The sequence below is a fragment of the Cucurbita maxima genome, unplaced genomic scaffold, assembly GCF_002738345.1.
Source record: "Cucurbita maxima cultivar Rimu unplaced genomic scaffold, Cmax_1.0 Cma_Scf00032, whole genome shotgun sequence".
Taxonomy (NCBI): domain Eukaryota; kingdom Viridiplantae; phylum Streptophyta; class Magnoliopsida; order Cucurbitales; family Cucurbitaceae; genus Cucurbita; species Cucurbita maxima.
Window position 1 is genome coordinate 744,533 of NW_019272048.1, and position 14,893 is coordinate 759,425.

A 14,893-nucleotide genomic window follows, 5' to 3' on the forward strand; every position below is an offset into this window, starting at 1 on the left:
GCAAAAAAAAAAAAAAAAAAAAAATGCTAGGTATTGTTCACAGCCGGCGCTGATACAAGTTCAGTGTCGTTGCAGTGGGCAATGGCAGTGCTATTGAGGAATCCAGAAAAATTAGCAAAAGCTCAAGTGGAAATCAGGCAAGTTTTGGGGAAGAACAAACCAATGGAGGAAGCGGACATTCCGAGGCTGCCATATCTGCAAGCGGTGGTGAAGGAAGCTTTACGACTGCATCCAGCGGGTCCATTGTTGCTACCTCGTAAGGCGAAACAAGAAGTGGAGATCGCCGGTTTCACAATCCCTAAAGATTCTCAGGTTATGATTAATGCATGAGAGGTTTTTGGGATCGGAAATTGACATTAGAGGACGGAGCTTCGAGCTGATTCCGTTCGGCGGAGGGAGAAGGATTTGCCCTGGACTACCACTAGCTGTGAGAATGATGCCTTTGATGTTGGGTTCGTTAATTAGCTTCTTTGATTGGAAGGTCGAAGATGGATTCGAGATAAACATGGATGATAGATTTAGCTGGGTTGTCGAGATGGCTTATTAGGCAAACACGACTCTCGTCAATGGTATGGTATGATATTGTCGACTTTGAGGGTAAGCTCTCATGAATTTGCTTTACCGTTTCTCAAAATGTCTCATACCAATAAACTTAGTATACCTCACTTATAAACCTATGATAATTCCCTAAATTAGCAAATGTAGGACTTTCATCATCCATGGAAAATATATACTTTGTTTTGGACTTCGTACCAATGAAGATAGTATTACTTGATTATAAACCATGATCATTCCCTAAATTAGCCGTGAAACTTTCATTCCATAAAATATACCATGAACTTTTAAAAATAACATTAACCCGCTTTATCTTTATTAAAAAATATTAAAAAATTAGGTTACCATCAACATATTGATGAAACTATACATTAATATCTCATAAATTGTATCTAAACTTTTATATTTTTAATTTTTTTAATTATAGATATTAACGAAGGTTTTAAAATTTAAATATTTTAAAAATAATTTAAAAATTTTAAAGATATTTTTGAAACTATGAGAATGTTATTTTAAAATATTTTAAAAATTTAAGAATATTATTAAAGTTTTTAAAAATTTAAAAATATATTAGAGAATCTAAAATTAAAAATCGATGGAGTCTTCTTTTTGTCAAAAAAAAAAAAAAAGAAAAAAAGAAAAAGAAATAATGACGTAGTCAAACGAGTCTGTAAATTGTCGTTTCATCCAACAGCGCGTGGACCAGAGCCATCCATTGGATCGTCTTTTTGCAGAGAGAGAAAAGCAGTGGCTTAGTAGCAGTCCGTAACAGTAGAGTGTTGTTTGTTGCCGTGTAATAAAGTCCCTCACCTAGCTCCTCATCGTCTCTCTCTCTCTCTCTCTCCTCTGGTTCGAACTCTCTCTCTCTTCACTTTTTCAAGATCTCGCTCTCCCTTTTCCTCCATTCTTTCCATCTCTAAAAGTTCTTCACTCTTTTCTCTCCTCGTGAACTGAAGTTTTTATAGTCTTTCTTTTAGATCCTCGACCGCATTTCATGGATCTGCAAGCCAATATACCAGCATTGCTGCCTCCCGTTTGTGCTGTTTTGATTTCTCTCTCCTAGGGTTTTTCGTTATCCTCTGAGGGGGAGTTTCTTTTTTGGTTGTTGTTGAGCCATGTGGTGGGGGATTTGGAGCTCGCATTGTGTAGGGGAAGATTGTTGCCGGCGAGTACTTCGCTGTTATCCTTGTGTGTGTTTTCTTTGGCAGATTTTTGTTGAGGTGGTTGAGCTTGTAGGCGGCGGTGGCTACTGATGATGATTCTTTCCTCTGAAATTTGCTTTCTGGACACAATATGCGTTTCTCGATTATGCGCCTTCTTCTGGTTCTTCATGCGGTTGATTTGCTTTTCTCTTGCTCAGGTACTTTGCATTTACCTTTTCGACTTGATTTTGTCGAGGAAAGTACGTGATCTCATTTTTGGTTGCTTTGCTACTTTTGGCTTTTTTATTGTTAGATTCTGTTTCTGTGTAAATGAATAATTCGTTGAGCGAACAATTAGGCCACTGAGGAAGTTTCTTTGTTAAACTCTCAGCGAGAAACAGTTCATTTTCGCTATAATCTTTCTTCCAACAGTAAGAATGACGCTCAATTTGCTTATGATTTATGATATATTTTGCTGAATATAACATTTAAATCTCTCATCGTTGAGCTGTATTATTATTATCATCTGAATTGTCATGGCCATTATGTTGTAGAGCTTCTGAGAGTGAAGTTACCTATTTTCTATGGTTTCAGGACAATCTTCACCACACATATACTTATCTCCTTCCTTGCAGCCATACCTGCAAACAACGACCACAGAAATTCCAACAGAGCATGGTACAGCGATTTCCTTTTAGTATCAACATGTCTTGTTTGATAAATGTCTATGCATATTCGGAGTTTGGTACTATAAACACATGATAAGTGTCCAAAATTTGTTCGAATGTGAAGTCGTGGCTCTTACAGAAATCGATGAGGCACTATTTGTAGCTTGTGTTTGAACTAATCATACCCATCAGTTGTGCAAACTCACTAGGTTGGCAATCTTACACATTCTGTCAAAATCGAAGGAACTTTTGTTGGAAACTACTCAGTGAAGCTATATCTTTCACGTCAATGATTAGACTGTAGTATGTCTTGTGGTTATGTGGAGGAGTTAATCTTACTAACTCTCCCAACAAATCTAAATACTTCTGTTTTCAGCTTCAGTTTCCTGCGTCTTTGAGTTGGTTTTCGACAAGTTGAAGAGTAACATGTTAAACAAATTCAATTAATGCGATTGGTAGCATTAACAATTCGTTTGGAGTTGGGATTGTAATTGAATAAATCATTAATTAACTTTGGATTGATGACAAGACAATTATAAAATATGACCTGGCAACTTGGAGTTCAAGTGAGGCAGTGAGCATGCTTTACCTTATCATTTGGTCGTTCTTTTTGAATGCTTGATTTTTGCTTGGTTGGAATTGTTCTCAAATTCAAAGCATCTATTATTTCTGGGAACACAATTAGTAGAAAAAGAAAAGTGAAATAGTGAAAACTTTATGATGGTCATTCCTTTGTAGTCTCCTTCTAATTGTTCAACTATTCATATTTATCCTTTTTTCCATGGCATGCATGTGTCTCCATCATTGCAGCAAGGTTGGAGTCGATGAGTTTTTCATTTAAGCCTTCAAAGTTACATGCTAACTGGATCTTTAAGTCATCTTTGGGACCATCCACTGCTCCTGCACCTTCTCCAGGTTATGAAGGGAATGTAATAAATTCTTCCCTGTCCTCTGTTGCTATTACTTTCTGACATTCCACTTTTGTAGGTCCTAGGAGTGCGCCCTTACCTATTCGACATCATCGGCGGCGGCGGCGTATACGACCTCATGTGATTGCTCCTACACCATCAAAAGACCAAGGTAAAGTTGGGGATTGAATTATTCAGCAGTCAATTATTCATAAAAACAGAAAAACCTGTATAACCTCAAAGTACATCATTGCCAAATTACGGTTCTTTGATTCTAAGCATCTGATCCATGTAATTGCTTCTAGGCTGCTGAAATTCTTGCTCCTTGTGCTTCATTAATGGGTTCGTCCATCCCATTTCTTGCTAAAAAAAACAGGTTTATAGAGCCATTTGTTGAGGATTGTTGGGAGAGGAGTCCCACCTCGGCTAATTAAGGGGTTAATCATGGTCCTATAAAGTAAGGAATACATCTCCATTGGTATGAGGTCTTTTGGGGAAGCTCAAAGCAAGGCCATGAGAGCTACTCAAAGTGGACAATATCATACCATTGTGGAGATCCGTGATTTCTAACATGGTATCAGAGCCATGCCCTTAACTTAGTCATGTCAATAGAATCCTCAAATGTCGAACAAAGAAGTGGTGAGCCTCGAATATGTAGTTCAAAAGTGACTCAAGTGTCGAACAAAGGGTGTACTTTGTTCAAAGACTCCAGAGAAAAGGAGTCGAGCCTTGATTAAGGGGAGATTGTTCGAGGGTGTACTTTGTTCGAGGGGAGGATTGTTGAGGATTATTAGGAGAGGAGTCTCACCTTGGCTAATTAAGGGGTTGATCATGGGCTTATAAAGTAAGGAATACATCTCTCCATTGGTATGAGGCCTTTTGGGGAAACCTAAAACAAAGCCATGAGAACTTATGCTCAAAGTGGACAATATCATACCGTTGTGGAGATCCGTGATTCCTAACACCATTCTTGTCTGTTAAGCATTTGCTTGAATATGAGTTACTTCAGAGCTGGATTTCTGTCATTGTGAGCCAGATTGTTTTAATTCAATCTCATGCTAAGTTTGAATGACTTTGTAACATTTGATGTTGTGATTGGTACGTGGGGCCTTGGGTTTTGCTAGGTCATGGTGATCCATAAAGAACTTTGTGCCCTCCTTATCAAAGGAGCTTTGCAAATTTTCATCTTTCATTGCCTAGACCAATGATTAGTCTTCAAGTTGTAAATTTTCTTTTATGAAATTCATTCTACTAAATACTTTACCTTGGACTTGGAAGGTTGTGATCAAATATGCATGGAACCCCTTACTGCGGCACCCTTTGGGTCACCTTGTGGCTGCGTGTTTCCCATGAAAGTCAGACTTCTTCTGGATATAGCTCCATATGCTGTCTTTCCTGTGATGAACGACCTTGAAAGTGAGATTGCAGCGGGGACTTACTTGGAGCAGAGCCAAGTGAAAATCATGGGTGCTAAAGCAGACAGTCAAAATCAAGGAAGAACTATGGTGGATATAAATTTAGTACCTCTAGGAGAGAAATTCGATAATACCACAGCAGTACTGACTTACAGAAGGTTTTGGGATAAAAAAGTGCGTCTAAATATGACGCTTTTTGGTGATTATGAAGTTGTCTACATCAGTTATCCAGGTAATAGCTTCAACAACTTTTCTCTGCGTTTGTTACACCCCCCCTCCCCCGTCGTAAATATTGAGAATAATAAGCCATGATTACCAGGGATTCCTTCTTCACCACCATATGGAGGGTACATGGGAAGTGCTCCTAGTGGAGGTGTTGGCGATCTTCCCATTACTGCAAATTTCGTTAATAAGAGCCAGAAGATGAGCATCAAAACAATTGGTATCATAGCACTTTCAGCATTTGTTGTGTTATTAGTGTTCATTGGAGCTCTTTCCATCTTTTTTAAATGGAGAAAAGTTGGAAGACCGTCTAATGCTGTTGGCCCTGTCTTCACATCATCAATTAACAAAAGATCTGGTGAGTTTGTAGATCCTGATCTATTAGCTATCACAAGGATCTTTCCACAAGTACTATTTGAGTACGAACTTTCCATGATCTATCTGGAAAGTCCTGTTGATTTTACTTGTACTGCTTGAGATGATTTCATTTTGAATTAATACAGGTCTAGGATCGGGTTTATCAACTAGCATTGCTAGCTCCACCTCTGTTTCCCTAATTTCCACAATGCCAACCAGTATTCAATCTGTTAGAACATTTGGACTTTCTGAACTTGAGAAAGCAACAAACAAGTTTAGTTCGAAAAGGATTTTAGGCGAAGGGGGATTTGGCCGAGTTTACTGTGGTATTTTGCAAGATGGAAATGAAGTTGCAGTTAAGTTGCTTACACAGGATAATCAGAATAGAGACCGTGAATTTATCGCAGAAGTTGAGATGTTGAGTAGACTGCATCATCGGAATCTTGTGAAACTGATTGGTATATGCATGGAAGGCCGTACTCGCTGCTTGGTTTATGAGCTTATCCATAATGGCAGTGTTGAGTCTCACTTGCACGGTATATTTTCCATATCACCTATGATTAATCGTATTAAGTGTTTGTTAACCTTTCTTACATGCACTTTTGTTGGATGTCTCCAGTTTCTGTACTTAATTTGTTTGATCATCTTTAGTAAAACTTTTCTCATTCATTCAATCTTAGAACAAAAATGTTTCATTCACATTTTTCCTTGTTCATCAGTGCAATGAAATTTGATCCCGTAGATCATCAAATTAAAGACTCCTCTGCCTTTTATTGGTGCATTTTAATTTGTTCTGTTTAAAAAAGTTAATCGGCCTTGTTTTTTTCTTTCATGATTCTGTATCAGAAAGTATTGATAGATGAAGGATTTCTCAAAGCCAGAAGGGTGAAGAAAAGGGGTTGGTTTGTTCATAGGAAACGTTAAAAATTTCTTTAACCAACCAATACCAAAATAACTAGGCATCCCTATGCCAGGAGTGACGTATCAAACCAAGGATCTTCAATTTGGGGCCGTAAATGGTACAGTGCCACAGGATTAACAAAATCATATTCCTGAGTACTCCATCCTTTATTTCCTTCCAGGGGGCCATACCAATCCTCTTGTAGGGTATGAGGCCAAAGAATTCTAGCTCTTTTGGTAACAGAAACTAGAATTCCCATATCCTTTTAGAGATAAAGCCTGAACTAACCCTTCTTTGTTGAGGCTTGTTGGGAAGTCCCACATTGACTAATTTAGAGGATGATCATGGGTTTATAAGTAAGGAATACATCTCCATTGGTATGAGGCCTTTTCGGGGAAACCAAAAGTAAACCCATGAGAGCTTATGCTCAAAGTGGACAATATCATACTATTGTGGAGAGTCGTGTTCATCTATTATGGTATCAGAGTCATTCTAACATGGAATCAGAGCCATGCCCTAAACTTAGTCGTACCAATAGATTGGTAAATCCTCAAATGTCGAACAAAGGACTCCAAAAAGAAAAGGAGTCAAGCCGTACCAATAGATTGGTAAATCCTCAAATGTCGAACAAAGGACTCCAAAAAGAAAAGGAGTCAAGCCACCTTGAAGGCAGTAAAAAATGACTAGGACTCCAAAGGAGTCGAGCCTTGATTAAGGGGAGGTGTACTTTGTTCGAGGGGAGGTGTTGGATGATTCCACATCGGCTAATTTAGGAAATGATCGTGAGTTTATAAACAAAGAATACTCTCTCTGTTGGTTTGAGGCCTTTTGGGGAAGCCCAAGCAAAGCCATCACTCTATACATTTATTGATTGATAAAAGTTCAACTTTTCATTGTTTGTGCCAATCTAATTACACTTATTTTTATTTTATGTAGGCATTGATAAGAGAAGAGGACCTCTTGACTGGGATGCGCGATTAAAGATTGCTCTTGGAGCTGCAAGAGGTTTGGCATATCTTCACGAAGATTCGAACCCTCGTGTAATTCACCGTGATTTCAAGGCAAGTAACGTTCTGTTGGAAGTAGATTTCACCCCCAAGGTTTCAGATTTTGGATTGGCTAGGGAAGCAACTGAAGGAAGTGAACATATCTCAACACGCGTGATGGGAACTTTTGGGTAATTTCGGTGTTGGTTATATCTATGTTTCTTATTACATCGATCTGTTTCGTAATCCACAATAGTATATCACATGACTATTTGTGGACATCAGTTATCATCTTTTGTTCTTGACTGAGCCAAAAATTTGCAGGTACGTCGCCCCTGAATATGCAATGACAGGACACCTTCTCGTCAAAAGCGATGTTTACAGTTATGGAGTTGTGCTACTTGAGCTTCTTTCGGGAAGAAAACCGGTGGACATGTCCCAACCACATGGTGAGGAGAACCTCGTAACATGGGCTCGACCTCTATTGACCAGTAGAGAAGGTTTGGAGCAACTAGTAGACCCTTCTCTAGCTGGTAGTTACGACTTCGACGACATGGCCAAGGTGGCTGCCATTGCTTCTATGTGCGTTCACCCAGAAGTGACCCAAAGGCCATTTATGGGGGAAGTTGTGCAGGCTCTAAAGCTGATATACAACGATACAGACGAGACATGTGCAGACTACTGCAGTCAAAAGGAGTCATCTGCTCGGGACTCCGATTTCAAAGGCGACATTGTTCCATCAGACAGCAGTTGGTGGAATGCTGGTGGCCTTACACCACGACTGACTTTCGGTCAAGCCTCTTCCTTCATCACCATGGAATACAGCTCTGGCCCCCTTGAAGAGATGGAAAACCGGCCGTTTTCAACTTCAAGTTTCATTGGCGACGAGATATCTTTGCCTATTCGGCACGGAAACAGGTCAGGTCCGTTACAAACCACACGAAGCAAGCCAGCATTCTACAGATTTTCGGGAAGTAGGAGCGAGCACGGAGGATTTCTTTCAAGGCCTTCTTGGAACAATAGATTTTGGGTTTGATTTTCTTTTTAAATCGTCAAGAAAAGAATACTTAGGAAAGCAACAAAAGTGGATCATCCACCATTGGTGGTGCCCCCTTGAGAGCTCCATTCTTGATCATCTTATGCTGTGTGGAGCTCTCAATGGGACATTGGTGCTGATCCTTGTGGATGATGCCTTTCTACGACTCTTTTAAAATGTACAGTTTTAACTCTCTTGGTTCATAAGGTGCTTTGAGGCTTGGAAGTTAAAAATAGTCGTTAATGTGTGAGATGGAAGGAAAAAGAAAAAAAAAAAAGTATTGGGTTCTAATTTTGGGACTATTGATTCATTACCATACGAATTAGAAATGTAATTTTAATACTCTCTTCTTGTAGTTGTATCATATCTTCTTTCCGACCGTGCTCGTATCAAAGGCTAATGACGGTTATAGATGTTCACGAAGACAGGTAGTAGCTCTATTTTATTCATCATTCAATGGTTGATTAATATTTACTTTTTAATTTTTTAATTATTAATTATTATTATTTACTTTTTATTTTTTTAATATAACAATAAATAAATAAATAAATAAATATATATATATATATATATAGTTAGCCCGATCCTCCTAGTACAATATTATCCACTTTGATCATAAGTTCTCGTAGCTTTGACTTGTGCTTTCCCCACCTCACACCATGGAGAGAGTATTTCTTGAATATAAACTCATGATAATTTCCTAAATTACGGGACGTGAGATTTTCATCATCGATAAATCAGGTCCCATTTATGGAAAAATATATTATATTTTCCACTCTCAGATATTATTGTTGATTTTAAATTTATTCGAGATGAAAAAGAAAAAAGAAAAAAGAAAAAAGAAAGAAAAAAGAAAAAGAAAAACGCGATTGCAACAAAACGGAAGAGACGGGTGGCGAGGACCGGAGAGGCAAAATCATCCACTAAAAAACCAGCAGTGAAGTGTCAGCTTGGCTCCGCCTCTCCCACGCCATATGCAAGATGCCATTGCCGGCGTTCATTTCAAGCACTACGCTCGTTCATTCTCCTCTCCAAATTAACCAGGTCTGCTTTCCTTCTCCTGCAATCTGTAACCTCCCTCAGCCTTTTCCGATGAAAACCAAACTAATTGTTTACATTTCAGCGGTTTCTTTGCGCATATTCTGGTTTCTGGCCGAGAATGTCCTCGTCAACTTCCTCCTCGGTTTCGATTTCTCTTCCTGAAAATCGTGTGGTCGTGAGTTTCTTTTTCTCCCTCTCTTCTTACAATGCTTCACGGCTCTGGCTCTGATTACTGACATAACTATTTTTGTGCTCTTATTTTCATTGTCCCTAAGAGTATGCATCCTTTTTGGATCATTGAAAGTGATTAAACGGTTTGGTATGTTTTCGCAGCTTGGTGTTGGTTCTGCAACTGTTGATTTTTTGGCGGCAGTGGCTTCTTATCCAAATCCTGACGACAAAATTAGAACCACGAGCTTAAAGGTATGTTCCTGTATTCTTTTTTCCTTCTTCTCTCTGTTAGCTATACGATCGATACATGAGTTAGTGGTTGCCTAGCTATATATCAAGCATTGCTAGAACTTGTGTTGTGTATGATATGCAATATCTGGACCAATAGAGCCTTATGAAGTGAATATGTTTGGAGTGGCAACTTTTGAGATTTGTGGAGTCTAATCATCAAGGTTAATCATCGATATGGATTAGTTAGAGACTCTCTCGATGGTCTGTTCAAAGCCAGTTAAAGGAAATGGAGATAGGGAGTAAAGGTACTACATTGCTGCAAGGCAAAACACATTTTCTTCTTTATTTGTAAGGAAAGGGAGTGATGGCTAGCCTTCTGGAAATGTTTTAGAGCGTAATTTTAGAGAGAAACACTTGGGAGATTGAATCCTCACTTGTAATCTTCATTGATTTTTGTAGAGTTTGTAGTTGGAGAGGACTGAAAAGGACCCGAAGTTTAGGGCGAACTAGTTGTCCTTACTTAGTTATCAATATAAATCTCTAGTCGTTGTGGAGTTTACCATACGGTGTTACCACATATATTTCTCTTTGTGTTTTCTCTCTCTTGTTCTTCGTGTTCTTCATCTAGATCAAATGTGGTTGTGCGATCCTAACACCAATATGACCTCAAGCTTGTTATTTCTTTATTCCTATCTTGTCTCCTTTAAATTGTGTACTGTTTTGTTGGTGGTGTAACCGAAAACTAGAAATTCCTTGACGTGGCTGATGACTTCTTAGGTCCAAGGTGGAGGAAATGTAGGGAATGCTTTAACTTCTGCAGCTCGGTTGGGTTTAACACCAAGGATAATTTCCAAGGTTGCTCTTTATCCTTGGCATGTTTCTTCTAACCAGCCCAACTTCTGAGTACTAAACAGAACTGGTATATATATATACATCGCTGGTTTTGTCTCCTTTGAGTGAAGTTTGTAACATATTCATGCATGATAATATTGTAGGTTGCAGATGATAGTCAAGGAAGGAGTATAGTTGAGGAGCTAGAAGCTGATGGCATAGATACATCTTTTCTTGTAGTAAGCTCTTCATAATGCACAATTTCAAGTATTTATGACTTCCATTATCATAATTGACTTCTGCATATCTTGATAATACTGCCCGCGTTTGACTGTATTTTGCACTTAGTGTAAGTGTACATGGGACTTGGGAAAAGTCATGTTTATTATTATTTTTTCTTGATGCAAGTGTAATGGCGATGCATGTTCATCTACAAACTATATCGCTAATGGTTATCTTTTGGAATATAAGACTTGAATGCTCTCATCATGCTTAGTGCATTATTTGGTGTTTGTGAGTTATCAAGAAACAGGCAAAGCACGTTCTGTGGTATTGAATTCTAATCCCAATATGTAGTTGTACGGATAAGTGAAGCAGGAGTGTGAGCATTTGAGGGTCTAGGGGGAAAGCAAACATTGCATTTACTAGTCGAAGTGTAATTTAGTTACTCCTGACCATTTAATTGCACAACTGTCTGCGACTGAATATTGTGGTGTAGCTTTGATGTTCCACACTGATCTGTTAAAGTTTGACATTTTGAATTACATCAAGAATTTTCTGAATTGCAAACTTCTCTTCAGTTTGTATTTTTAATTAACAGTTGTCGATATTAGAAAGCTGGTCACCTAATACTTGTATAATATTTATTTATCATTTAATTCTTTTTTCAATGAAATGTATATTTTGCATCTATTTTGTCTCTTGACGTAGGAAGTTCAAATTTCCATACTCACATTTGTTGGGCTAAAAAATAAAATGTAATATTTTCTGTTCAATATAGATATGTTGCTATAAGTAGTTCATCTTTTTCCTACTATTTTCTATCTGAAAGAATATCTACTCTCTTTTCATAATGGATTTTTAGTTATTTCCTATGAGTTACCGCATTTGTGCTTTTTTGTGTTTTCTCAGGTTGCTGAAGGGGGTGTTTCACCCTTTACCTATATTATTGTGGATAATAAAACGTAAGTATTTGCATTTCTATGCTCCTCTACTTTGTTCATTGCTGAGGGTCTAATATTTCTGAAGAATATTGCAGATTGGTAGTATTCTTTTAATCGTTTAGTGAGGCATAAGGATTAGTATGAGTGTTCTTTTGTGGAGGTTTAAGCCACCTGTAATCCAAAGAAGGGTAGGACTCAAGGCTAAAACTTTGTGCTTGTTTTGAGGCAAGCAAATATGATCCTTTTAACGATGTCATGCATCAATTTCAAAATGATATTTTGTGGATTGTAAAGGACATATTCCTTCTACAGTTTTGTTGTAGTCTAAATTCTTAGTATTGAGGAGTTCTTTATACTTTGATCTTTCAGAGGCAAGCCTTCTGACGTTAGCAATTCTAACACAGAATGCACAAAATAAAATTATAAGGAATGTGCATAATCATTTCACAATTCATTTACTGTGGCGAACTTTTTTAGGCACACTCGTACATGCATACACACACCAGGATCTCCTCCCATGGTGCCAGATGACCTTTCCCGATCAAGCTTGTTGTCAGCCTTAGATGGGGCTAAAATTGTATATTTTGATGTAAGATTGCATGAAACTGCTTTGCTTGTTGCAGAAGAGGTAAAAATATCATTAGTTGCTTTGATGTTACACATACTGCATTCATGTGTTGAGCTTGCTCTTTCAAGTAGATTATTTAAGAGCCAGACTTCTTTGTTCCCCACCCAGATTGAAACTTCAAAAGAAACTCAACACTTTTCTTCTTTCAGCTTTTGGCTTGTTATTTCTGTCACTTAAATATCTATGAATTGGTTGTTTGTCCTTAATGGTTCATGTTGTACGTGAAAGGTATATTAATTTTACTTTTCCTGTACAGGCAGCTCAGCAAAATATTCCTATCTTGATCGATGCAGAAAGGAAAAGGGAAGGTCTGGATGAGCTTCTGGCATTTGCCAGTTATGTTGTCTGCTCAACAAGTTTTCCTCAGGCAAGTGTTCTTTCTTCGTTCCTCTTTTTGAAAATTTTCCCTACTCGTCAAATTCTCCTGTTTGGAAATTGAACTCTAACAGTACTTGTTACTCTATCTTTTTAATTTTTAAATTTGTTATATTGAATCTTAAGTTTGTATTTTTGATCCCCTGGTCTTTATTAATTATCTTGTATACTTGTAGAGCTGCTTATGTGTTAGGTATATACCTCCACAAGTGGTATATTAATATCACAAAAGAGCCCTAAGACGATCACAAGTTCATCCAGGCACTCAAGAGGGCTGTTACTCTCCTTCCCAAGTCAAAAGTCTCACACGATAAAATCCACCTTCACCTAAGCGTACAGATTAATATGTATAATCTGTTCACAAAAAGTACTATAACAAAAGACAGCTAACTTCTCACAGAAGTATTGCCATTCTTGCCCCCTCCTTGCATACCCAGTCAATATTAGAGGTCTTACATTATGCCTTACCTAACTCGTTTGTTTGAGAGAATTTTTTATTCCACGTGCAAGCAAGATGACATTGATTTATTCATCTAGTAGTGCATACAATTATTATACTGTTGTATGTATGTTCGAATTTGTATTAAATTTCTGTTTTTTTTTTTTTCAATGCTTCTATTCATCTTTTTACCTGGAGTTGTTTATTGTTTATGTGATCATGCTCTCTGTTGTTACTAAATTATAGAAACGGTATTTAATGGACAGGAATGGACAGAGGCACCATCGATTCCATCTGCACTTGTTTCCATGCTTCTGCGACTTCCAAAACTCAAATTTGTGATAGTCACCTTGGGTGAAGAAGGATGCATAATGCTCGAAAGAAGTAATAATGGTGACTGCTGATGATCAACTTTCTACCATACCGTTGGCATCATATGATGCTGTTCACCCTCAAAGGGTTGATATTGGTTAGGTACAAAATTTTGTATATTTAATTTATACTAAAAATTTACTGGTACTTTCTCTGTTTCTGGCAGAAACACCTGATCAGATAGAAGAGTTTGAAGTAGACAACTTACTAGAAGCGATCAAAGGCAGAAAGGATGAGAATATAAATGTCCCAACTTCTGTTTCATCGGTAATTTTTTTAAAGTTATTTTGGCGTTTGCTCAACCCTACCTTAGTCCTTAAAAATGATTGGCTTACCATATGTACCATTAGAGTGTTATGGTTTTTCACGATCCATGTAGATTGATGTCTGTGACGTCATCAATAAATAGTTATGTAAAGAAAGGAAATGGGAAATACTTGCCACCGTTTGCAGGGTGGTTTTTGTACCTAGATATCTAGGAGAGGTTAATTATGAAGTCTGTCCCCCACGCAGTGTTTTGGACGTAGTATGTTGGATCAAATGCTGCGAGGCTACCTGCTGAAGTTACGTTGGTTTTGAAGATGAAAACCGTCGGTAAAATTTGTAAGAAAGATGAATGGTTGACGGATGCAACCATTTCTTTTTCTCTTGTATAAAAAAGATGACTAGTTTTATACAAATTATCTGAGGGATGTATGGGCTTTAGTATGTATCTATGCTATTATAATATTAAACGAGCGTATGAAGTTTAGGTTGAGCATAGGAATCGTCAGATAGTATCGAGTGCTAACCTAATGAACACATTAATATCTGCGGTTGAGTCATAGCTAATGGGTCCAAGAGAGTTCATCCTCTTAGATATTAGGATGTGAATGAGAATTGGTTATATTTCGTCCTCATTTTTTTTTTCAGCCAGTGGTCAGGTTGAGGGCTGAGGGGATAGGGACAGTTTGTGGCAGGCTGTTGCTCGGAACAGCTGAAAAAATACCAGCGTCTGAGATTGTTGATACGACTGGTGCTGGAGATGCATTCATTGGAGCAGTTCTTTATGGTTCGTAATATGAACAATTTTAACTTTGTTATCCTTGTATTTTCTAGTGGCTGCTTTGTTCTTTAGAGTTCAGCTTGCAATTTTTTTTGTTCAAGCTTTTTTGCAGAATATTTGCGAACAATTTCAGAGCGAATCTCCTGATATATATTTGTTCATCCTAGAATTTTATGTCCGTTTTTACTTGTTTTTATTTTTTAGCTTAATTAACATCCGCCTCAAAAGTTATGCTTTTCATTTCAATTCCAGCCTTATGTGTCAACATGCCACCTGAGAAGTTACTGCCATTTTCCACCCAAGTGGTACGTTTTTTTTTTTTTTTTTTTTTTTTTTTTTTTTTTTTTTTTTTTTTTTTTTTTTTTTTTTTTTTTTTTTTTTTTTTTTTTTTTTTTTTTTTTTTTTTT

The 14,893-nt window shown here is 37.6% G+C and overlaps 3 protein-coding genes across 4 annotated transcripts in view; all 3 read left to right on the top strand.

The window, feature by feature from the left end:
* Positions 1 to 785, top strand: part of LOC111467087 (geraniol 8-hydroxylase-like) — a 2,579-nt gene extending 1,794 nt beyond the window's left edge. Inside the window, exon 3 of the mRNA XM_023111874.1 lies at positions 334 to 785. Within this exon, the coding sequence (XP_022967642.1) occupies positions 334 to 547 (214 nt within the window). The 3' untranslated portion in view covers positions 548 to 785. The remainder of the gene's footprint in view (positions 1 to 333) is intronic.
* A 546-nt stretch (positions 786 to 1,331) lies between these two features.
* LOC111466801 (receptor-like serine/threonine-protein kinase ALE2) lies at positions 1,332 to 8,554 on the top strand. Its single transcript, XM_023111419.1, has 9 exons — positions 1,332 to 1,915; positions 2,292 to 2,375; positions 3,176 to 3,280; positions 3,353 to 3,445; positions 4,552 to 4,920; positions 5,008 to 5,268; positions 5,414 to 5,803; positions 7,105 to 7,345; positions 7,479 to 8,554. Exons 1-9 carry the CDS (start codon positions 1,849 to 1,851, stop codon positions 8,188 to 8,190), a joined length of 2,322 nt encoding a protein of 773 aa, XP_022967187.1. The 5' UTR covers positions 1,332 to 1,848; the 3' UTR covers positions 8,191 to 8,554.
* A 534-nt stretch (positions 8,555 to 9,088) lies between these two features.
* The window catches only part of LOC111466847 (ribokinase-like), a 6,343-nt gene continuing 538 nt past the window's right edge, over positions 9,089 to 14,893 (top strand). The window contains exons 1-12 of one of the 2 annotated variants that reach the window (XM_023111507.1): positions 9,089 to 9,234; positions 9,314 to 9,406; positions 9,565 to 9,654; positions 10,411 to 10,488; positions 10,629 to 10,703; positions 11,596 to 11,648; positions 12,105 to 12,255; positions 12,512 to 12,622; positions 13,336 to 13,462; positions 13,608 to 13,708; positions 14,354 to 14,492; positions 14,739 to 14,791. In XM_023111507.1, the coding sequence (XP_022967275.1) occupies positions 9,172 to 9,234; positions 9,314 to 9,406; positions 9,565 to 9,654; positions 10,411 to 10,488; positions 10,629 to 10,703; positions 11,596 to 11,648; positions 12,105 to 12,255; positions 12,512 to 12,622; positions 13,336 to 13,462; positions 13,608 to 13,708; positions 14,354 to 14,492; positions 14,739 to 14,791 (1,134 nt within the window). In that variant the 5' untranslated portion in view covers positions 9,089 to 9,171. The remainder of the gene's footprint in view (positions 9,235 to 9,313; positions 9,407 to 9,564; positions 9,655 to 10,410; positions 10,489 to 10,628; positions 10,704 to 11,595; positions 11,649 to 12,104; positions 12,256 to 12,511; positions 12,623 to 13,335; positions 13,463 to 13,607; positions 13,709 to 14,353; positions 14,493 to 14,738; positions 14,792 to 14,893) is intronic. The other variant, XM_023111508.1, reaches the window with a different exon arrangement.